Source organism: Maniola hyperantus, chromosome 6 (assembly GCF_902806685.2).
Source record: "Maniola hyperantus chromosome 6, iAphHyp1.2, whole genome shotgun sequence".
NCBI classification, from domain to species: domain Eukaryota; kingdom Metazoa; phylum Arthropoda; class Insecta; order Lepidoptera; family Nymphalidae; genus Maniola; species Maniola hyperantus.
The window spans coordinates 16,578,435-16,603,605 of NC_048541.1; the positions used below are offsets into that span (position 1 = coordinate 16,578,435).

The 25,171-nt window shown below is 42.0% G+C and overlaps 3 protein-coding genes across 9 annotated transcripts in view; 1 reads left to right on the plus strand and 2 right to left on the minus strand.

Moving 5' to 3' along the window:
• Positions 1-25,171, plus strand: part of LOC117983323 (phosphatidylcholine:ceramide cholinephosphotransferase 2-like) — a 106,678-nt gene that overhangs the window by 27,581 nt on the left and 53,926 nt on the right. The window lies entirely within an intron of this gene.
• Positions 1,408-17,297, minus strand: fat-spondin (extracellular matrix protein f-spondin). Its single transcript, XM_069499374.1, has 15 exons — positions 17,141-17,297; positions 16,555-16,725; positions 14,810-15,062; positions 14,396-14,519; positions 14,104-14,258; positions 13,353-13,531; positions 12,889-13,019; positions 12,424-12,646; positions 11,705-11,876; positions 11,391-11,581; positions 10,824-11,084; positions 9,650-9,820; positions 6,186-6,278; positions 3,673-3,773; positions 1,408-2,539 (listed from the first exon to the last, which is right to left on the minus strand). The coding sequence occupies exons 2-15, from the start codon at positions 16,709-16,711 to the stop codon at positions 2,465-2,467; spliced, it is 2,286 nt and encodes a 761-aa protein (XP_069355475.1). The 5' UTR covers positions 16,712-16,725; positions 17,141-17,297; the 3' UTR covers positions 1,408-2,464.
• Positions 20,451-25,171, minus strand: part of LOC117983324 (uncharacterized protein KIAA0930 homolog) — a 61,825-nt gene continuing 57,104 nt past the window's right edge. For 6 of the 7 annotated variants that reach the window (XM_034969832.2, XM_069499378.1, XM_069499377.1 and 3 more), the window contains 2 exons: positions 24,273-24,422; positions 20,451-23,977 (listed from right to left, as the gene is read on the minus strand). In XM_034969832.2, the coding sequence (XP_034825723.1) occupies positions 23,937-23,977; positions 24,273-24,422 (191 nt within the window). In that variant the 3' untranslated portion in view covers positions 20,451-23,936. The remainder of the gene's footprint in view (positions 23,978-24,272; positions 24,423-25,171) is intronic. The other variant, XR_011236885.1, reaches the window with a different exon arrangement.

Genomic DNA, 25,171 nt, shown 5'->3' on the forward strand with positions numbered 1-25,171 from the left:
GTAATTAAATTATCACTTGCTTTAACGGTGAAGGAAAACATCGTGAGGAAACCTGCATGCCTGAGAGTTCTCCATAATGTTCTCAAAGGTATGTGAAATCCGCCAATCCGCACTTGGCCAGCGTGGTAGACTACGGCCAAAACCACTCTCACTCTGAGAGGAGACCCGTTCTCTGTAGTGGGCCGGCGATGGGTTAATGATGATGACTTATTTTACCTACTAAAATAGCCGTAGAGATGCAATTCGTTTTATTACTTCGTATTGATTTGAGACATGAACGCGCGTCGAACACGCGTCGTACGCGCTTCAATCTGTTGGCAGCCTTAATGATTTCCTCCGGAAAAGCCGTGCTTTTGGTAGTTTCTATTATTACCTTTGTGTGATATTATAGGTACTTAGTAAATATATTATTATCTATTATCTTTTGTGTACAAAATATTACAACAATAACAGTGTATTTATTGTTAATCCACTGTAACTGCTATCTATTATCGTTATCAATTGCATCAGTTGTTATCAAATCACAGGAAGTTCCGGAAAATAACCAGAACAGAACGACAACGACAACAATAACAACTGTAGAACTGTAGAATAAGAACTGTAGTACATTATGGATTAGCAATTTGTTTTTGGATAAAATCTTTTATTAAAAATATAATCAAAAAGTTCAATGATTGCGGTGAATTTTTAATGCTAAGCAATTTTCATAATAATCGGTCAAAAGATAAATGGACCGTGACGTAGCCTACTGCCTATAATATATTATGTTTGTATCTATTTAACCACTGGCAAATCGAGGTCGGTAGTATTTGCCCTTTTAAGGAGTTGATGTAGGTAAATTGGCACAGAAGCCTTATGTAGTAAGATCGGTCTATGTACCTATGTAGCCAGCTGCGCGGGATTTGCCATTCGAGTAGACTACAGCGTCACGCGATCTACATAATACCGAGTACTACACATACGTTATCATCATCATGATCTTGATCTAAATATATAAATGGAAAGACTGACTGAATGATCTATCAACGCACAGCTCTAACTACTGGACGGATCGGGCTGAAATTCGGCATGCAGATAACTATTATGACGTAGGCATCCGCTAAGAAAGGATTTTTCAAAATTCAACCACTAAAGAGGTAAAATAGTGGTTTGGTGTAGTCAACCGATAAACGTAAACTACTGCACACGCCACGGTCATGCGACGCCTTAAATCATAACTTCGAAAGTTATAGATTCCCAAGATTGAACCTTGGACTCCCGAATAAGCCGAAGTCTAACCACTATCACCATTCACCGCTCTTTTGCCGCTTCCTTTGAGAAACATTGAGAAGACAGAACTTGAGTAATTTAGTCCAACAAGTTCTGATTTTATTTTCAAGTAGGAGGCAAGTGAGCAAGTGAAACACCTTCTTAGTCATTTTATCAACATTTTTAATATATGACACCTACCTAGTACCTACAAATAGGTAACAATTCCTATAAATATCGAATATCCTTATCTGTTCCACATAGACACTCCCGCAGTTTTATATCCCCAAAAATCTTCCATATACCTTTCACCAAATCGCATCTAGGAAATCAAGCCCCAATTATGCGTATATGTGCAAAAAAAAAACTTAATTATTAATTGTTTACTTAAGTAGTTAGTTAAGTTCTTTTTATTTGTCTAGATATTTTGCAAATGCTGTGTACACATTTTATAGATACATTTATCAGCCTGTGTTTGTCTTTAAGTGTCGTAGTTTGTGTTAAATAATTAATGTATTGTGTGTGTTCCTAATAAATAAATAAATAAATAAATAAATAAATAAATAATGCAGTACCCAAGTGAATCCATCAATCAAAGATAAAGTTTAAACTGGAACCCTGTGTCACGAATATCGTAGGCAAGTCGCGTGTCGGGCATACAGCATACTGAGGTACTTATAGCTGCTCATCCGACTCCCCACCACCACAACGATGTAGTTCTAAGTACTTATACCGAACCCATCAGTTTTCCATAAACCAGGTTTACGAGTAGTTATTGTTGTTGAATCACTAGACCAGTTGTTTTCCGATAGTTAAATTTCGTAGGTACCTACCTACCCTCCACTCAGGTACAATTGTACATATTTACATTATTTATTTATGATGATTGTTTGTAGTATGAAAATGTATTGTTAAAAGTACCTAACGCGTTTCACATTATTATTGTCGCCAATCCTGAAGTAAGTTTGAAAACCCTGAGCCTACCTCAGCGTCTCCGAATCAGGGTCAGGACTCAGGAGAACATAAGTACCTAGGTTAAGTAAAAACATTTAATTCTTCTATTTATTTTGTAACTTAAAATTACAACTGAGTATTAAGTAGAAGCCACGCTGTAACGGCCAAGTTGTTGGGAACATTTTGACATCTTCGGCATCGCTTTGGCTTAAAACACTTGATCTGTTCGGCACTGGCAGTATCTAGAGCTGGACAGGAAGGTCTAGCAGGACCTGGAGCAGCGACGCCTGCGGCTGAGGCGCGCTGGACAAGGCGCGCCGCCCGGACCTGGCTGAGCCTGCACCAACACAGCAACATTATTATCCTAATATCAAACATTCTACCACTGAACAGCAAGAAACCGTGAACATTGGCACCCTACGAGGTCAACGTACGATCTTCTCGTACGAAATTTTTTACTCAATTTTTAGGGTTCCGTAGCCAAATGGCAAAAAACCTAATTCTTATGGATTCGTCATGTCTGTCTGTCTGTCTGTCCGTCCGTATGTCACAGCCACTTTTTTCCGAAACTATAAGAACTATACGTTGAAGCTTGGTAAGTAGGTAGATGTATTCTGTGAACCGCATTAAGATTTTCACACAAAAATAGAAAAAAACAATAAATTTTGGGGGTTCCCCATACTTGTAAGGTACCATAATATGTGTGGGGTACACGTATGGGTTTGATGAAAAAAAAAATTTTTGAGTTTCAGTTCTAAGTATGGGGAACCCCCAAAATTTATTGTTTTTTTCTATTTTTGTGTGAAAAGCTTAATGCGATTCACAGAATAGGTAGGTACATCTACTTACAAAGTTTCAACAGTATAGTTCTTATAGTTTCGGAGAAAAGTGGCTGTGACATACGGACGGACGGACAGACAGACAGACAGACATGACGAATCCATAAGGGTTCCGTTTTTTGCCATTTGGCTACAGAACCCTAAAAACTAACCACCGACCGCCCTAAAGGAGTAGGCTTTTGATCGACATGCATCATGTTCACTGTAGAGTATAGAGTGTAGACTGCAATGTTACCTGCTGGCTACTTTCCCCTTTGCATCGATTTCGTTTGTCTGATATAACATAACGAAGCGAGCCGAAAATAGTTTTACAGAGGATGCGGAACGTAATGGTTCCGTTCAGACTTCAGTCTCAAGGGCTCGGCCGGGCCTCTACACTCTACACGTTTTTGCGATAACATGGTACCTGGTACATGCCATTAAACTGTCTACTATATCTAATACTATTTGTTTTCTGGTCTTTTTTTGCTCTATTTGCGAAGTCCAGATTTTAAATAGTGTATCATATTTACATTTTATACTTATTTAATTCCACACTAACGGCCCTTCATAGCCTCTTGTATGAGTAGGTAAGTGCAGCGTCCAGAAGAAACAAAATTGTATAGCTTAACACCTGAAGAAGGGAACTCACCAGCACAGTCCTGCTGCGCTCCTGGTAGCCGATGCCGCAGGTGACGCTGCAGCGACTCCACTCGCCCCACTCGCTCAGCTGACACTCGTTACCCCCTAACGCTGGATCAACAAATACAACTATAGGGGTTAGGTCTACGTGTTGGAACAGATATCTTTAAAAATACACAAACCAATTTTGTGGTCCACGCCTCCCACGTAAATTATTCTCGTTTAGATATCAAGAGTTTATTTTTATTTTATTTTTATTTTTATTGAATGGTTTACTAGCGATTTTAACATAAAACTTACTAACTATAATAAATACATAGGTTTTTCTATCATGCACAACTATGTTAAATCATTTAAAAGTAAACATTGGGGCCGATTCTCTTGTACACAATCTCTAAACTAAACTAAATTAACAGGTCTAAATTTAGTGCCATCCTTTTCCCCAAGCAACATTATGAAAGGGATAGCATTAGATTTAGACATGCCATTTTAGTTTAGTTTAGAGATTGTGTACAATGGAATTAGCCACATTGGCACCAACTCTAAGCACAACCTAATTTTAGAGTATTCGCACCCTCTTCTTACTATTGTAATATGAAAAGGACAGAAGCAGTTTGACATTTCTAAATTTAATTTTTAGATGGTAAAACCCGTGATTTTAGCACGCACTCACGAACCTACTGTTTAAATTTGTATTGTGCACTAAAATTTAGAGTCTTTAAATGTGAAAGTCATGTTCCGTTCCTTTTTTAGCATTAGTAAAAAGAAAAGGATGCAGATACTCTAAATTTAGTTTAGAGAGAGACTAGAGAATCGGGGCCACTGCCTGCAAATTCCGTACAGATATCAGAGTTACAAAGGGGATAACAATTTAAGTAGGCAAAGATTCCATTCAGTATGTCTGTAGGTATGGTTAAAAAGTAAACAGTAGGTAAACGTTCTACTGTAAAATTAATAAATATGTTAAAAAAAACTAAATTAACTACTAGGTATAATATAATGTTACAATATTTTTTTTACGTTTATACTTAATTACTATTTTCTTATATTCTACACATTCTAAGTTCTAACACACTCTTATTTCTAAAATTAATTTCTATTTCATTATACTTTCACTTTATAAAGGTAGTTTAGATACAAAAAATATATTTTGAAATGAGACTAAAAAAAATAATAAGTAGATAACTAGGTAGGTATGTAAAAGTAAAAATATAGATTCATTAATTTTAAAATTACAAAAATAATTTAATAGTAATATTAAATTCCAGGTTCAGGGTAGGTACAGCTATTGGCTAGCTTTTGACTAGGTCGCTTATCACTAACTTACGAAACATAGCAATCGAATTTGTATTTATATCTATCAATTGACTGCGCTCATTGTATAGTTTACACAATCGGGGCAGAGTAGCGTTGGCCCCGAAGACTGTTCTGCTGAGTGGTGGCACTAAAGGAGTTATGGCAGTGCGTGGATATCTACGCGGCACTCTAAAATTGATTTTGCTAAGTAAACTTGGACAGTCTACTTTATTTCTTAGCAATTTATATAGGAACATAAGATCTAGCAAGTCACCTCTATTTTTAAGGGTCATCATTGTAAAATATTTTACTCTATCCTTATAAGAAATAACTGTTTTGTGTATCCTTGCTGAATATGACAGATGCCACATGAATCTTTTTTGGACACGCTCTAATCTTAAATAGTGTGTCGCATAATGCGGCCGCCACACTACACTGCAGTACTCCAGGTTACTGCGAACAAGACTGTTATAAAGAGCTATTTTAGTTTTGGTTTCTTTAAAGGTTCTACCTTGCCTCATAATAAAACCTAACAGTTTTGTTGATTTGCCAATAACCTTGTCTATGTGATCAAGATATGTCAATTTGCTATCTAACATAACCCCCAAATCTTTTATGAGATCGACTTCTTTTAAATTTATGCCATTTAGACTGTATTGCGTTGGTATAACGTTAAGCTTGCGGGTAAATTTGATGTGGAGACATTTATTGCAATTAAGTTGCGTGCCATTAGATGTGCACTAGTCTGTTAGCCTGTTAAAATCATCTTGGAGTAAAAGTGAATCCCTTGGGGAACAGATAATTTTGGTGAATTTTAAATCAGAGTTATATAATCTCAATTTTCATTGATTCTGGAAGCTTTTCTTTCCTTTAATTAAGTAATTGACGTGTACCTACTTGCTAGAAATGTATGATGAGGGGAACGAGGCGAATGCTCGTCTTACTTAGGGGCAGCTGCTTGGTCTTGTTTTTATACGTCTCAGGTATTTAAGAAATATTTTTAACAGAATGTAATACGGAATGCAACCCTTTGCGTTTGCAAAGGGATGCATCCCGTATTATTTGTATTGTTCCGTGTTCATGTTTATGAAGGATGCAATACCGTCACTGATTCTGTAACTCTTTTGACATTATGCATGATCCTCGTATAAAAATCGACCTGTTATTCTCATGACAGTCGTGAACGTAATACGGGAGACAGTGTGTATGTACTAATCGAGATGTTACCATTGCTGGCCGGCGGCGCTGGTGCAATGGCGCCGCTGAGGCCGCTGGAGCCGCCCGCGCCGCCCGCCTCGACCTGCGTCGGCGCACCTCCTCCTACAGAAATTAATTATGATTTAATATTTAATACATTATGATGAAACACTTTCGACTAACCATATTATGGACCTCAACAAAACTTAGAGTAACATTATTTTTTTTTAAAGAATATTAGCCATGTTAAATGACTAATACTCCCCTTTCCTCTCCAACTATGCGTCAGGCTTGTGCTAGGAGTAGGTACGACAATAGTGCAACGGGCGGGGTTTGAACCGTCGACCTTTCGGTTTTCAGTCCACTCCTTTACCCGTTGAGCTATTGAGTATTGAGGCTCTAAATGAAAGGGAGTTTATTTTTAAACAGTGATAAAAATATTTAGGTAAAATAAAAAATTAAGGCAGGATATTCTTAGAACTAAACTAACTAAAGAAAAATTACGATACGATTTATATGAATGAAAAGCTGGTGGTGGCAGAGTGGCAGTTGGCAGCGCACCAGCTGTGTGACGTGCTGCTGATAGCATCGCAATCATCGCTATGCTAAACCGCCTAATGCGTTGTTTGTTTATACCACATACCCATCTACCTATACCCAATTCCCATACCACACATACCACACATACCACACATACCACACATACCAATCACCGTAGCTAGACATTCTGCGAATATCTGTAGGTAGGCATAAATACTTCCCACTAAATTCTTTAGTATAAGTATTGAGATTAATATTTATTGTATCTAAATATATAAAACAAAAAGCTGACTGACTAACTGACTGACAGACTGATCTATCAACGCATAGCTCAAACTACTGGACGCATCGGACTGAAATTTGGCACGCAGATAGCTAATATGACGACCTCCCACTGGATGGACAGATGACAGTCGACGAGTCAGAGTCGCTGGATGGCGGCGCGAGGCGGCGCAACATCGTGGCGTGTGCAAGTCTCTACTAGAAACAATATAATGTATCTAGTGAACGTCTATTGGTCAGTTTTTATGTTAGATATTATACCTGGAGTGCGAGTGGGAGTATAGTTCCCACGAGACGTACGACCTAATAGTAGTAATGACGTCACTGCCTATTGTGTAACTTCCAATCAATTTTCCTCTGGGATGTGCAGATCGAATACCTACTCTTTGTTGTGTTGGTATTGGCACTAGCGAGGGAAACTCATTTTCTTGATTCATATTTGAATTTGAAGATGATAGCATCTTGACCCATCGCCGACTCACTACTGAACACGAGCCTTCTCTTAGAATAAGAAGGGTGTAGGCCACAGTCCATCATGCTGGTTAAATTCGGATTGGCAGATTTCCATCCACAATTCCTAGTGATATTTGCCTTCAACGTTAAAACAAGTGATACATACGAGTATACTTATCTACTACCTAGTACACATAAGTCCAAATAGTTAAAGGTGTGTACCCGGAATCGAACCCCGGACCACTGTGTTGTGGGCTGCAGTGTCGTGAATATCGCGACATGCGCCAGAAGGCAACCGTAAATGCTAATGTCATTTTATAAAAAGACCATCCGCTCTATGTCTATATGTATGTCGAGCTAATGCTAAAGTGCTCTATGGAATATGGATAAGTCTCTAGCACAGAGTAGTCAACCTCAAGAGTATGCAACAACGCGCGAACGTACGGTACAAGGTTTGCATGAAAACTAAATCGTCAAATGTTGTGTACAAGGTTGTGATTGGTGGACTCAAAAGTCACATAACCAAGACAATGTGCGGAATGAGGGTAGGGAACGGGCGTGGGCCGACTTTTATGCTAAGCAACCCAAAGTTGGCGATCGGGGGTGTCCGGCTAGCAGGCGTCTATAGGTGGTGGTGTGTGATCATTAGTGACGCCAGAGTATGCTGCAATACCTAGTTTAGGTAGTAGGTATGTCTGCACCTTTAGGAAAATGAGAATAATATTTTACTTTGATCATTAGATCGCGTGCCATCCTCGAAATGTTTAGCGATCATTTTGCAAAAAGTTTTTCTGTCTAAAGCCGCTTTTTTGGGTGGCACGCGAAGATGATGATGATGAGTCGTAATTCCTTCCACGAAATGTCCATTAGCATAATTAGCATAATACCTGAATACGTATTCGAGGTTCCTATGTATGGCATGGTTCACGCCTGCACTACATGATAGTCCATTTTGCAGGAGAGCTGTTTAAAGTTCAGGTATGAACGTACCTCTAGATAAGTACCTACTTAGTTAGATAATAATTTCAATATACATACTTACATACAGATCGAGAGCTGTGATTAGATGCTAAACTGTATTGAAATTATCTACCTACTACTAGCTGATCCGCCCCGGCTTCGCTCTGGTGGAATTCAGAAAATCGACATGGTGGAATTTCTGAAAATCCTGAAACACGTATTTCTTCATTTGTACTTAACCGAAAATCCAAATACCAATTTTCATGGAAATAACTTGAAAAATGACGGATTTTCATACATACTTGCAGCCCACATTTAACCCACTTAGGGATGGAATTTCGAAAAATCCTTTTGTTAGCGGATACCTACTCTATATAAAGAACACACCCTCCAAATTTCATGTCTCTAGGACCAGAGGTTTAGGCTGTGCGTTGATACAATAAGTCAGTCAGACATTTTTGTGCTAGTCATATCAGCTGAACCTTAAACCGCTCTTCTGTAGTCAGTGCGATTGTGAACTAAGCCATCGATATGGCAAACCCTTGTGAAGGTCGACCCTGCGCGTCATTAATAAGGCTATTAGGTGGGAATGTCACAGGCGGGCCTCAGCCGCTCAGGTACTCGACTATAATGTGTATCCAACTATCACGACACGCATCAAGAACACGCGTGATTCCTTGTGATGTACCTAATTAAATTAAACCAACTTACACATTTTAAACGTTTTAAATCCACTGCACTGTTACCAAAGTTAACAGGAACTTGAGGAGAGATGAACAAGAGAAATAAAAAGATTTTTGTGAGAGAGGAAGGAGAATGTCCCATAAACTTCTCATAAGATTTTTTTTCTAATTGATTGCAAGACATACCTTACAAACTACAGCTAAATAAATAAGTACCTACCTATCTCTTTTTTCCAGTACTGAACATAAAATTATGAGTATGACGCAAAATTAAATTTAATATGTAAACCTACCTTACCTATCTGTTTGGATTTAACCTCGGATGATGAAAGTCTGCAGCAGCCGCTCACATATCACCAGTCCAGCCTGCTGGATGTCGTCCTAAAGATTGCATTGGCATACATATCTCAAGAATAATGCTGAGCTGTAACTTCTTTCAGAGATATTTTTTTATCACGAATGCGAGATTCGCTGCCAATGTGAATCAAATGATGGGGATATATTTTATCGGGTTATATGGCTTATTTTCTAGATAGATATATTTTGTCGCTCACTAGTTTTTATCTAGTCGCTCACCGAGTATGAGGCTGCAGGTGTTGAGGCAGTCCTGCTGCGAGATGAAGTTGTTCTGGTTGCCGCGACAGCCGCCGTAGTTGAATGGCACGCACATGCCCTTGGCGGCCGCGAACGCCCAGCGCTGGTACACGCCGCGGCACGGGCCCTGCTCTGGCACCTCCATGCAGATGCCTGCGTATATAACAGACCCCACATGGGAGTAACCCCTGACAAAGCGGGTTTAGGATCAGATCCTACCACAGTGAACGTTGACATCCTTATATGGTCGACGTAGGAAAGGCGACAGGTACCTACGAACCGCTACGGTGTAGAATGTCCTACAGCGTCCTCGTTCCTGCCAGGCGGCCCACGTAATGACCTCGATACCTTCAAAGCACGAGTGAATAGCCATCTTCTAGTCAAGCACGCTCCAACCTAGGCCTCATCATTGCTGTCGTCAAGCGCAAGCCTATCATATACAAAAATCAGATAGCATGACACACTAAGGGAAAAATTTAATCGTAAAGGAAATAAAATAATCGACGTTCATGAAGGACTCCAAGGAACACCACAATAAATATATATATATGTACCTACATATAAACCAGTGAAGTATCTGAATAATCAAACCTAAATCTAAGTAAATCTTAATCTTGAGCGCAAGAATATCACAACCATAGATTAGATAAGATAATATCAGATCTCATCTTAATAGCTTACTTCCAAAATGGGTAATTCCAAAATAGTTTGGTGGAGATAAATACTTGGCAGATATTATAACATCCGTTAGCATATTTTGCTGCAGTTCCAATCATTTTTTTCAAGAAAATATGTTTTTTTGGTGGATTCATGACACATTTTAAATAAAACCACGAAAGTTATGTTTGTCATGGTCATCAGTCATATACATAATTAAAATATAATTGAAGTAAAACACAACACCTTGAGCCGCGACATCGCGACATGGTTTGTCGGCAACCTTGTGTAGAATGCGCCGTGACGCTGGAAACAATATCTTCACAAATACAATGTAATACTACATAATACCTAGTATTATATTTGCTATAGCAGATTGATATATTATGTCCAATGCCTGATCATAGTTTTTTTAATGACTCACCTCGGCTTCATTCGATTGTATTTATGAAAATCGATGAGATAAATCGAGTGAATCGATGAGACGATCAGTACTCACGTTTGGCAGTGAGCATGTCGATGGTGCAGTCCTCCTTCTCCTGGCACGGGCGCTGCTGCATGAGCTCGACGCGCGCCGAGCACGCCTGCTGCTGCTCGGCCGGCACGAGCAGCAGGCGCGTGCGGAAGCCCACGCCGCGGCCGCACGACGCGGAGCACGGCGACCACGCCGACCACTCGGTGGTGGGGCACGTCGGGTCCGATATGTCAGCTTGCAAGTCGGCCTCCGAGCATTGCGGCTGCATGCATTTCCGGTTCTCCTCTGTCATTTACAAACATACCCATCAACTTGAGAACCTTCTTTTTCAGTTAGTTGATTCAACTCTATGCATGCATTGCAGGCATCAGGCATGCTGGAACTGCGAAGTACTATAAGAAGCATAGAGCCGTGATAGCATAGCTTGATGGTTAAACTCTCAGGCATGAAGGTACCCTCACATGTTTGCCTTCACCTAAGCTTGCTTTAACAAGCAAGGGATCGCACGTAACTCCGTAAAGGTGCGGTGCGAGGCGGGATCGAACTTCGGACATCCCGATTAGGAGTCAGACCGCTGCAAGGAGCTGTTACCGGTGTGCACGAGTGGACACTTCTTGAGCCCCATCTGGTTGAGGAAGTGGCGGCGGCGCGTGTTCATGCCGATGCCGCACGTGACGGAGCACTCGCTCCAGGCGCCCCACTCCGAGGTCTTGCAGATGCCCGACACGTCCTCCACGGGCGCCGCGCTGAAGTCCGAGTCCGCCTCGTTGGCGCTGTCCCCTCTGCACAACACAAATAAACGAATTCCTTTATTTGGTAACCCCTTGCCGCACGTCACCGACCACGCGGACCACGCGCCCCATTCGGTGACGGCGCATTCCGCTGAACAAACAAACTATACTCACTCGCACTCAGCGACGGCGGCGACGCACATCTCCTTGGAGACGAGCTGGCGGTCGCAGGAGAACATCTGCGCCTTCTGCGGCATGCGGTAGTCGCGCGTGCGCATGCGCAGCCCCTTGCCGCACGTCACCGAGCACACAGACGACGCGCCCCATTCGGTGACGGCGCATTCCGCTAAACAAACAACATGTAAATCATTAGGTACCCTGTTAATTTACCTCCCGAACAGATTGTTTGATGTCAGATGTCAGATGTTCAGGTCATTGTTTAATAGTTGTTACCGAGCAGCCGTCGCGTCGTGGGCGTGCCGCGCGGCTGGAAGCGGACTGGACTCTGGGGGATGTCATGCTGATCTCGAGCCTTGCTATCGGAGTTTTGTATCCGGTTTGGATTTAGAAACTTTTGGCAAACATTATTTCGTCCTCATCTCAAAATCTAACATACTTATAAGAACTCTACTATTTTCATGTGGTAAATACGAATAATACTGGTACTTGTTAATTCGTTCAGACTTCAGAGTAAGATTCCTGCTAAACTTGAGAAACCCGGGGCCCATAAAAACGAATCTCTATACAGAAACCAAGCCAGCGTGGCAACAGGATTTAAGTAATGTACCTAGATACCTAAACAGTACAGTCATAGTTTTGTCATCATTGCAAAAGATAACACTACTTTTGTCAATGTAACATAACTAATTAAATGAGAACGAATGTCTACTTACGCCTATTCGTCGACTCTGTGTTCTCCGCCTCCTCCACGACGAGGCTCTGCAGCACCTCCTCGTCACAGGAGCGCGGGATGAGCTTCTCCCTCTTCAGGTAGAGCCGAGCCATGGGGTTCATCTCGTGCTGGTCGGGGTTGTAGAAGGGCGCGCGCGGGTCCTCGGGGTACATGGTGGTGATGCGGTACATTTTCTCGCGGGGTGTGGTTTCGGCGTTTGGCGACTAAAATATTTATCGAAATTCTGATTATTGTGGTCTAAAAAACATTTATAAATACTTAGGTATTTGAGAGTACAAAAGAACTGGTTCATTTGACTTCTGTTGAGTCTCTACATTCTTGTCTTTGGATATAGCAAGACTAGGAAACGAATAAAGCTTGCAAATGTGGGCCCACGTTGGCAACAAATGCTGAACAAATGTATCCTAAGAAGTAAGATACCTATAACATTTAGTGCAGTGCTCACCATGTAAGAGATGCCATCGTCAGTGCCCGCGTCATAGGGGAAGAGGTCGATGACCTTGTGCTCGGCCCAAGTGCAGTCCTTGTTGCAGAGGTTGAGGCCGCTCACACCCACCACCCAGTCGGGGGATGGCCCTGTGCATAAACAATTATACAAGGATTTTAAAAGTATAAGAATGTTTGAATACTTATTTGGAATATCTATTGAAGACGAAAATATAAGGAAAAGGACGTTGCACCGTACTTTATACCATCGCGCGGAAGGCGGTGCGCTGGCGAAGTGCAATGTTCTGTATTGGCAATAGCTATAAATCAAGATAAGCAGGATAGGAGACCGGTGGTGACTGGTACAGCTACATGACCCCAGCAGCCACAACTACTGTACCAACAGTGCGATGACTGGTACAGCTACATGACCCCAGCAGCCACAACTACTGTACCAACAGTGCGATGACTGGTACCACCTACCGAACATGGAGGCGAGGGAAAGGTAGTGCCTCTTCCTGTCCACTGTGAAGGCGGCGCTGGTGTTCTGGTTGAGGCGCGGGTGCCACAGCCCCGCCGCCTTCACGATGGAGCGCAGCACGGGGCCCTGCTGGCGCAGCTCACGCTCCAGGAGCCCTACGGAGCCCCACTCCGCTAGAGATCTGTCACGATACAAATAACATTCCAGTTAGGTATACTCTTTATCCGTCATCTTTTACCCGAAAACAGGTTTGTATGCTGAAGACTCGTTTGTATCAAGTAAAAGCTTGCATGACAATAATATACCCACTTGACTAAGTAGAATATTAGGCAAAAGAAAGGGCTTTAATAAGCCCTTCTTTTTCTTGATTTTGCTACTGATTTCGTAGTAAATAGTCTCGTACTTTTTCCCCGGAATCGTGCATTACTTCCACAAAATATTACGGGTCACGCCCTTTCTGTACGCAACATTCGAGATTTTAAATGCAAAGTTCGTTATTTCTGACCAAGATCTAAAAGTATGGATCTATGAAGGTCTGAAATAAACGTTTTATTTATTATTTATTTAAAAGTGCCTTATAGATGGCTCTGCCAAGAGTGTTCGTAAGTAACACTCCTGGCAGAGCTATCGTGCTCATCAATAAGTGACGTCTTTGAGGGAAGATTCACTTTCCCTGCCGGCCTGGTACACTCGTGCAAGGAACCGCCCGCGTACCTTACCAAATTACATTTTATTGCCAAAACTGTAACTGACCTAAAACCATCAGTAGCGATCTCCCCTTCGCCCCAGAAAGTGAAGTTCTTGGGGTGCGTGGCGCCGATGACGTCAGAGAAATGGGTCAGCCAGAGCGCCTGCACCGGGAAGTTCTTGGGGTGCGTTTGTGGTGACCACAATCCCTCAAATACCAACTGTAAAAAATGTTTTTTTTATCACTGTCATTAGTAGCTAACTAGTCATATTTTCTCACTCCAGAATGACATTTCACTATCTGAATGATGAAGACTTCAGCTTAATTTCCAATTTTGGATCAGAAATAGATACTCACCTTGTATTTAGCATCATCACACGCGCAACAGTCGGGAATGGACAGCGATGTATCCTCACAGACACGTTTGGTCAACTGCCCGTCTTGGGCGAACCATCTGCTCTCATTTTCGTATACCATTGCCCTGGAAAACAAAAGAAGTAAAAGAATAACCTCCTAACATTGAGAAAACAAAACAGTCCAATATTTTTCCCCCATCGCGTAGAAGCATTGGTGTGCCGGGTGCCGGGTGCCGGGTGGCATCTGGCAGCTGGGATAATAATTGTAGTAGACAGTAGTATATTCGCCGGTTATGCTTGTTTTACGAAATCGAATTCCTTGCAAAAACGTGTTGCATTTTCAATATTAAGTTTAGTATGCAAAGCGTTGGTTTTTTTAAACCGAGTTTCATGCTAAGACGAATAGGCTACGCACTTGAGTACCACACAACCAGATCCAGCTGGTGGAGCCTTCCACATGAACTGCACCTCGGTCTTGGGCAGGTCGTCGGCTTCGATCACAGAGTTGGTGCATTCCTCGTCGAACTTTGTGAGGGTGTCTGCGAAGAGCTGGAACTGGCCCTGCTGGCGAGGACTCCTGGCAGCCGACGGGTCCAGAGGGTCCAGTTTCAGCTGGAACTTAGTGAACTGCTGGACGACAGTGTGGGTCCGAGAGCCGACGAGAGTCACTAAAACAAATTAAATACTCCTGCTATACTTGGTTGGCTTGGGAGGATATCGGGCAGCAAGTAATGCAAAAGTGGGACGACCGGAACTACGACGTGAAGTTGGTCAGCCTCGATATCTGTTAGTGTCATTGGGCGAACCTAAAAACGCTCCAAGTCTTCCTTACAAGAGATGGTTCACAAAAAGAGGACTTCATTTCTTAATGATTGCAGAACCCCAAGTAACCCCTAACTAAGGAAATATTATTAACATTCCACATTTAGAACGGAAAATACAAACATCAGTAAGTAGGTACTTACCTGTATTATAAATGCGAAAGTGTTTGTTTGTTGGTTTGTCCTTCAATCACGTCGCAACGGTGCAACGGATTGACGTGATTTTTGCATGGGTATAGATAAAGACCTGTAGGGCGATTGTCTAAAACCTGCATCAATCATTATTACAATCTCAATTGTTCTGATTGGCTGAATTTGTGCGGGTCTTGTTGCAACAATGCATTGTGGCCAATAGTGAGCGAGCATTAACCAATCAGAGATGATTGCGATCGTGACATTGTAGCTGTCAAACAACCGCTGTAGGGCCACTGGAGAGTGACATAGGTGACTTTTTATCCCGGAAAATCAAAGAGTTCTCACGGGATTTTTAAAAAAACCTAATTCCACGCGAACGAAGTCGCGGGCATCAGCTAATTATAAAATATTTTTTGGAATCTAGACGATGCTATAATTGTGTGATTTGTTGAATGTTTAGAGTCAGATGCAGTCAGTATTTGTTTGTATAGAAAACTAGTTTTTTATTTTTAACTAAGTAAATCTAGTCATAAACCCCTGGGAACTATCACGCAAGTTATCCTTGTACCAAATTTCGTCAAAATCGATTGTGGATGGGCCGTGAAAAGCTGGCAGACAGACACACTTTCGTGCTTGTAATATTAAGTATGGATGATGCTCAGATCATTCTTCTTCTTTAAAATCAGATAAGAATCAATTTTCCTTGAAAAAATGAATGTTTCAATCACGAGCGGTCGTGGAATAAGTATCGACACTTAGGTACTTAAAATCATTCATATTTTGTTAACAACAATCGTGTTTTATTAATAACTTTCCAACTTATTCAGCTCATTACCTGCTGTTCACATTAGGAGTAAGAGCTGAGGTAATGCTCGGAGCACGCGCCTCACAACGATACGCTAATTCGTGCTCGGGAGATGAACTCACACAAAGCGCTACATTGTTGCTTTTCCGGTAAACTTCGTAATTTCCGCCACTTAGCTATAATCTACTCAGTGTTTAGCAATTAGCATGTACATTATCATGATTGTACAATGTTGTAACTCACTCATTTCTTTAGTAAGTAGGTTGTTTTACAGGATATATTTCGGAGAGTGTGCTCTGGAACATTTCGACATCCCCCTCATACTTTTACCACCCGTACCGTAACGTCGGGCGAGTACGGCGTCGACATTCCATCTCATCACATCAGGCCACTACTCACCGACGTATCGCTGATTAGGCGCGTATCTCTCCACTTCCCCGTTGATGAGGATGCGGTAGAAGTTGTCTCCCGGCAACTTAGGAGGAGCGTCCTCTCCCGGGATGAGCTCGCAGCCCAGCGTCGACGCCACCAGCGCCAAGCACCACGCCCACAACATCTCTGCACTTCAATCTGTTGCCAAAATCACAAAAATTATGCCCTAAGACATGAAAGTTAGGCCCCTAAGTTCTCAAAAATGTATTGCGATTGACATGGTACAGACAGGTGGATTGATTAGACAAAAATACCTATCTTCTTGCTTACTTACTTCAGAGAAGAAATACATATACTAAGTAGGTACCTACCTAAGTAATTCGAGAATTCAATATATCATTTTAAGGGAACGAATGACGCAAGCGCTCAATCATTTGGATTTCATAAGCTAAAACCCTGAAACTAAGTAATCGCCAGCAACGCTAGCTTTTACGCCATCGTCAGCTGATGGCTCATCCGATGTGGTATTAATTCGTCAACAATATTGTCTGTTCTCCAATCCATCATCAATCATGGCAATTTTTGAATATTAAGTATAATGCTGGTGACTTACCAATGAATAAAAAATAAAATTAGGTGTGTGCGTGAGGCGTCGGCTTCGCGCCGGGATGTGGAGTGCGACGCGACGGACGCCCAGTGGGCACTCGGCAGATAGCACGGCGCTGATAAGGGGTCAGATGTCATGTGGCAGCGACGCGCGCCCACCAGCGACTAGCGACAGATCGAGGCCGTATCTGAATTATCCAGAAACTGTGCTCATTATTGTTTTTGTAGTTGTGATAAACACCGGTAGCTTCCGCCGAAAACAAAATATACCTACATACCAAAATTGTATTTATTTTTTGAACCTACCCAAAGTAGGTACCTAAGTCAACTTGTGGCAAGACCACAGCTTCGGTAAGCAGATTGTATTGACAACACCCGGCAACAAAATTGTTATCATTATCTAAATTATTATCGTAGGATTGTACCTGCCTATACATCCCATCCGATCCCTAAACTGCTGACGTGAGCGTCTGCGGGTCAAGGCTGCATGTAGGGCGGGTCCAGCGCTGTGAGGCGACGGGGGCAGGTGACGCAATCGACCACATCATTGGTGATTGGACCCATTTACTTAGTCGGTAAGATAACTAGGTACCTACAGCGTGATAAATCATTTGCCTACCATGACAAATGTGGTATGTAGTAGCTATAGTTACCATATACCTAGAGATAACGGTTTCGTAGAGCGTTGTCTCTGTCGTTGAGACCGACGAAACATCACAAATAAATGATAGAGACGACGCTTTACGAAACCGAAGTCTCATTCTAAAGTTCGATGTGCAATATTTCTTAGGATTCTAACGATATATCCTATTCATCCAAATCTGCTCAGGCACATAGAAGTTACGGATTAATAAAGAAACACCTATACATACATACCTACAAACAATATGATCCCCGAAAACTTTACGCTCTCTTTTTTGGGCAGTCATCTAAAAATAAATGTTACCTCGTTGACTCAAATTACCAAAACTTTAGTAGAAATACGATGTATCTAAAATAGCAAGCACTCACCTTAGCGACTGGAGTGTAGAGGTGCGGAGTAACGAGGCGAAGACAGCGGCTCTCTCGACAACTGCCCGCTTCCTTCGACGCCTTTGCGGTAGGGGCACCTCGCGAGACGTGGCTGCAGGAATCGGGGCGGACTACATCTTCTACATCTAAAGATTCCCTATCATCATCATCATCGTCATCAACCGATAGACGTCCACTGCTGAACATAGGTCTCTTGTTGGGACTTCCACACGCCACGGTCTTGCGCCGCCTGAATCCAGCGGCTCCCTATATTATTCACATATCTACCTAAGTATATAGCTACTATAGGGGCACTAGAACAGCTAAGGTAATATATACCTACTATGGCGGCAAGTTATCTTGTTTTTCAGCGAATCGTACACCAAATTGTGTTAGTGGTAAGTATATTGCGGCGGGGAAGTGGTTATCAGTTATCAGTAATTATCAATTAGCACCACTGTTATCATAATAGTTCACCTTTCTACCACCGTACGGCGTACCGCAAGACGCCGGGCGAGGTTTCACCCCATTCCATCTACGCGTACAAAACGCTTTGCGTCATCATTCTGGAATACTCTTCCGATGGCAGTGTTTCCTGCCAATTATAATCTTTAAAACAAGAGTGAATAGGTACCTTCTAGGCAAACGCTTCCCATCAGGCCCCATCATCACTTCCCATCAGGTGTGATCTGGTCAAGCGTGCGCCTATAATGAATTTAAAATGAATATATGAGGACTCAGGAGGACACAGGACTTGTCCACTAAAGCGATCAAGACGTGTGCCCCAGTCATGAGTCGCGTGCGGACAGGCGCGCGCCGCCTACTTGCTGGAACACAGGATACGCTCGTTTTCGGCTCCGCCAGTGCATCGCGCGTTGTTAATTAATTATGTATTTTGTCGGGTTTACCGAGCAATCTGGGGTCGTGACGCGACTTAGGCAACTGTTCCACCAGAGATGTGAATGCTAATTGTGTGATATTCAATAATCATTGCATTGCTCCACATAGCTTAGCATTGGTGAAAATGGGTTCAACCATGATCGCGCATCTACATACCTCGCGTTGGCGCAGCTTCATAGCTCATCTTCACCGCTTAGCTTTAGTGGAAACGGTCACGCAGCTTCGTAGCCTTGACGTCCTCACAGCAAAGCTGCATAGCACATCTTTGGTGGAAGAGTAGCCTTACCCTGGGATTTGTGAAATCTTGCACATTTAAAACATAGCGAACGACAAAATAGCCAGTTACAACTCCGACAGTAGACGTGTCCTGCGGGGTGATCTATCTCATTCATCATAACTGAACGAAAGCTATAAAGCTCTTTTGATACCTACTTATTTATTTTTAATCCATTGAAGCGTCGTAACGAGATATCACTTTTATATCGCTCAGTGAAGCAGCAACGTAGAACCAACCAATGTCAAATGAGTTTGATGGCTTTCATTTAGTGGGATGGTGATCACTGAATTTGCCTTGACCATTAGCGAACCACCGCCGCTCGCCGCCGGAAAGCTGTAGCTGTAGAACATGACTGAGAACTGACGATCTGAAGTGCTACCTATGTTATGCAAAACCATATCTCAATTGGCATAGTAATGTTTTATGAAAACGGTAATAGACAAACTAGCTCTTACATCAAATCTGCAACTATTGCAGTTCCTTCCAAGTGCACATAAAAAGATCAACTTTCTGTTTCAGGTAATGCATCTGATCTGATGGACTGGGGACCTGCGAGTTGGGAGCACCGAGCTTCCCACCACAACACATGAGGTTCTGTCAACTTGATACATTTTAAAAGATTAAAGTTCAATTGCATTACGGGCATTTAAAGTAAGGTTACGGTTACCGTTAAACTTGAACCGCCAATAAAAACAAGTTGCACAAGTCATTATCCATACTTGCATGATTACGGTTACAGGTAAGTTTCGGTACAACGTTAACACATCGTGACTCGTACAACCCATTTTGCTTTTATTGATGGTTAGAGTTTAACGGTAACCGTAACGTAGGTAATGTTAACTGCTTCACACTGCGCTCATGCAACTAGACCTAAGATTCGGAAGGTAAATTAGAAGGCTAGCGTACAAAACGACAGCGACTATACGGCAGGGCGCCACGCTGAAGCACGTCACACTGTAGGTATAGATCGTGATTCGTAACTGACAACGCGCGACTGTCTGCTACGCGCGCTCTGCGGCGTGAATTTGCATACAGTTCTTTGTTTTACAACTCCTAAAAGTTGTCTGAAATATTAATACCAGGAGGATCCTCAGGGGAAACTTCCGCACATAAAATAAAACGTGTCATATACGAGTATTACAGATTTTATTCATCACATCATAAAAATATTAGTTATAATAAAACGCACAGTCCGATAGTGACTAGAATATGTTTACAGTTTACATCACACTCGTACCACGTCTATAGCGGCCATATACAGACAGTTGAAGCAGTTGATCGCTGTACACGGAGTCACGGACCGCTCGAGCGGTCGTCGTTAACTGCCCGAGCAGTGTTGACCAATACACGATCGCTCGGCGCGGTTGCGACTGCATGGATCAGCCGTAACTGCTCGAACGGTCTCGTGTGTAGGTGGGTACTTGGGTAGACCAAACCAGACCATACAACCAGACCATGAACATTATTATCTCGATCTGTGTTGTTGCAGCGTGGTGCACTTTACACTATGTATTTACCAGCCATTGATATACAGCAAATGTAAATACATAATGTAATATATGTGAACAGCCCTTCCATTGATGCCCCACGCTGCCACAGTGTAATCATTAACTACACTCCAATCTCCGTTTATACGTCATAATGAACTACGAGAACACGACAACTAGAATTCGGATTCGCTCGCTGGTTTGCTCTAAGCCCACCCTATATTATAACAATGAAATGAAGAAGGCAGTATGCCGCCGCAGCTGGAGGCGGACAGTGGAGTCGTGGACAGCTTCAACTTGTCTGTTTAGGGCCGCTCATCGCTTTGTCGTTCAATTTCAACAATTACATATAAGGCAATGTCATTTGCGTTCCACTTTGGGTGATAATGAGGGTTTCCACAAATGGCGGCCTCCAGGTGGCACCACTGAGACGTCAGGTCCAGGCACCAAACCCGGCATCTAAGCTTTGACGTATGTCTAAATATAACAACTCTTACGGCGGTTACGCACTCATCCGATCCGAGTCCGTGAAAATACGTGTTCCTTTTTGTTTTGTATGGCAGCTTATGAGATATTATGTCGTAGATAATCGCTGGTATTCTCACGGATGAAGGAAGTGCAGTGCGTAATCAGTCTTAGGGCGCCTCCACATTTGCCGCACGGAGGCAGCGCAGCTGCAGTGCTGCGGCCGCGCGGCTTTATAAATCTATATAAATAAAAACGCGCGACTGCATCGCTACACCCGCGCTGCGGCCGCGCGTCAGTTCATCGACCGAAATTATATAGATTTACAAAGCAGCGCGGCCCCAGCGCTGCAACCGCGCTGCCTCCGCGCGGCAGTTTCCGGCAAATTGGAAGGCGCCCTTTTATTGATGGTGAACCTCTCACCTTAGTGGCGCCAAATAGCGGTGTACATAATTATATAAACCCTCATTCAAAACAAAACAAAATACATTCATAGAACACACACACACACACACACATGGTAAAATACCATTTTCATTTCACTTTCAGTGACCATTGAATGATGAAAATCCATACTAATATTATAAATGCGAAAGTGTGTCTGTCTGTCTGTCAGCTTTTCACGGCCCAACGGTTTAAACGATTTTGATGAAATTTGGTACAGAGGTAGCTTACATCCCGGGAAAGGACATAGGCTACTTTTTATCCCGGTAAATCAAAGAGCTCCCACGGGATTTAAAAAAACCTAAATCCACGCGGACGAAGTCGCGGGCATCAGCTAGTATTAGATAATTACATCGATAATTGAGTACATAATACTTTGAAAATGTCTTTTTAATCATTACAAAGTAAGTTATTTACTCGTTCTTAAGGATGTAAAAATAACTATTTGAGAAATCAAAACATGTTCGTCACACGCTTCAACCGTATCACGTTCAGTGAATTTGGTTATAGTTATTTAAATTAAAAGCACGTACAGAAATAATATGTCATACAGACAATTACTATAACATAACTAGACTAGCTAGCTGATCCCCGCCACTTCGTCAAATCCCGTGAGAACTCTGAGTTTTCGGGATAAAAGTAGCTTGTGTTGTGTTGCTGTCAAGGACTTTAAAAGCATATCCACGCAAAAATCACAATGATCCGTTGCTCCGTGATTGAAGGACAACAAACAAATACAATTTCGCATTTACAATAATACTAAATGATGCCCACTACGTCCGCGTGGATTTAAGTTTTGTAAAATTCCCGTGAGAACTCTAATTTTCCGGGATAAAACGAAGCCTATATCCTTCCCCGGGATATAAGCTAAACTCTGTACCAAATTTCATCAAAATCGGTTTAACTGCTAGGCCGTGAAAAGCTAGCAGACAGACAGACAGACGGACACAATTTCGCATTTATAATATTAGTATGGAAGTATGGATGGTTAGTGATATAATGAGCTACTCCCTTGTTTAGTCTACAACTTTTAGGTCCATTTTACGTTGACGTTGTTGCGTTTCGATTGAATTGTATTAGAGTAGCCGGCAGGAAATATTGTACATCGACCATTAGAAAGAGATTTCGGCTCCGTAGTGCGGTGTCTGTGTCACTCGTCATGTGTAAAATCCCACATTATCACTACACTGTTCTTCCTAAACCGAAAACGATGGCAGTAAGTCGAACTTATAGGTACTGAATACAATAATGCCTATACAGCCACAAACGCTTGATTTGAAAATATACGGCCACAAGTGAAGTTATTTTATAAAAAATTTAACCTTAATGGTTGGCGTTAAGGAACAAATTTTAAAAGCTGATAAAAACTTGTGATCGGATATATTTTACTATCGAACGATCGCTTGTATAATATATATATATATATATACACACTTCCATAATAATACACAGATTTATACAACTGTTCTAAAAACCTGCCATGTTATGATATAACTAAAGATTTAGGCCACATTTTATGAATACAAGAAATAAATATATATTAAACATTTTAAAGTTACGATTATTTTTAAGAGTCCACATTTACATAAAATTTATTAGTTACTAAAAAGTAAATAAATTACTTAAAATAATGTTGTGAATGTAAGTATACGAGATCATTCATCATAACTTAAATAATATTATAACATTGGTACAGATTCTGATTGCAACTTAATTTTAGAGTATTCATACCTTTTTGTTATCAAGCAATGTAAAAAGCACTTACAAACTTAATTTAAAACTGTCAAACCTAGTTACTTTGGGTGCCAGTCTTAAGTATTCTGTTTTATTCAGACACAAGTAAGCCCTTGACTGCAATCTCACCTGGTGGTAAGTGACAATGCAGTCTAAGATGGAAGCGGACTAACCTGGAAGGGTTATGGCAGTTTTGACGGAACCATATCCCTCTATTTTGTACACAGTACACGGCATCGTACCGGAACACTAAATCGCTTGCATAGTGTTTTGTAGAGTTGCAGTATTAAGTGTTTCATTTAAAAATTATTTTCGTAATTTTTTTAGTAATACTTAAAAAGAAAAAAATGCAGATACTCTAAATTTAATTTAGAGAAAAACATCAGAATCGATACCGTTATATACGCAAAATAATATAAGTGTAATAAGTTTGGAATGTCAGAGTGTGTGTGTGTGTGTGTGTGTGCGGCGACGCGCTGCGGCTCTCAGAATGTCAGGATGGGCTCCTCGCGGTGGTCCAGGATATCTGGAAGTTATTGCCGATCCATTATATTTATACCAAGTTAAAAAGGTTTATATAAACGTAGTATACGTGATTAAATCAGAAATGAGGACATCCGTACCGAGGAGAAGCGGAGTGACCAACATAGCTTAGCTGAAGTGGCAATGGGCAGGGCACATAGTTCGTACAACCGATAGACAACCTCGCACCGGAAACTCGCACTGCGTTGAAAGACCCCTCACTAGGTGGACGGACGACATCAGGCGACGGCGGTGCAAGTCCCGTCGGTAGTTAGTAGTGGTGTCGACGATGGTAGTACCTTTGGCGATGCTCCACCAGGGCAGCGTGACGTAGGTGAGGAAGGCGTTGAGCGGCGCGGACTGCGCGCGCCGCCCCTCCTTCCACAGGTGGAAGGTCTGAGTGAAGCCGCGCATCGCCCACAGGGGGTTGTAGGCGCCGTCGTCCAGCTCTGTGGACAAAGGACTACTGATACTGTGCTCCTCTCTTTCTAAGACTTTCTGCACGTGAAGCAGGAGTCGCGCCGTAAGTTAGTGTACACAAAAATGAGTATATGAGCCTGAGCGGCGCCGCACACAAGCGGCGGTGTCATGATCAGGAGCGTACTGCAGGTCATTAAGGCATTGCTTGCTAAAGTTAAAATAAATCAATGCTCAATTATGATCAAGAGTACGGACGGTACGGACAGACGTGCTCAAAAAAAGCGTGCTTTTATGCTAGCTTAATGTTAGCATGCTCATGCAACTGTTCACATTTGCCAGCAATAAGCATGCTTAAATAAACTGTAGAGTTATATGTTGTATGTTGTACTGAGTACATGCTAATAAGCAAACCCTGTTCAGACGCGCTCGGAGCACGCCCCCTTCTACCCGCGCCTCAGGTAGCATGCTCGAAAATCAAACGTCGGTTGATTTTTGAGCATGCTCGAAATAAGCATGCTCATTACATGACACACGTGCTACTAATGAGCACTTGCTCAATAAAAGCATGCTTTCGTGCTAGTAATGAGCACGTCTGTCCGTACCTTTAGTAAATTAAGTAACCTGCAAATTGCAAACGCCAGTCTCAGTTTTTATCTAGAGCTTTGGTCTAAAAGTGTGGTGTAAAATGTTCACTTTTCATTAAGTTATTTTTTAATTATACGAATATGTATAAATAAAATAAAAATCTAACTAACTAATGCTTCAAAAACTGTGAACG

Excerpts from the sequence above, each read along its gene's own strand:
- fat-spondin (XM_069499374.1), bottom strand. The coding sequence starts at position 16,711 with ATGTTGTGGGCGTGGTGCTTGGCGCTGGTGGCGTCGACGCTGGGCTGC. Across the intron at positions 3,774-6,185 it reads AGCGCCGCCGGCCAGCAATG|CGTTAGGGGGTAACGAGTGT; the intron begins GTAACATCTCGA and ends TTGTTGATCCAG. Across the intron at positions 2,540-3,672 it reads AGCGCAGCAGGACTGTGCTG|GCTCAGCCAGGTCCGGGCGG; the intron begins GTGAGTTCCCTT and ends GTGTTGGTGCAG.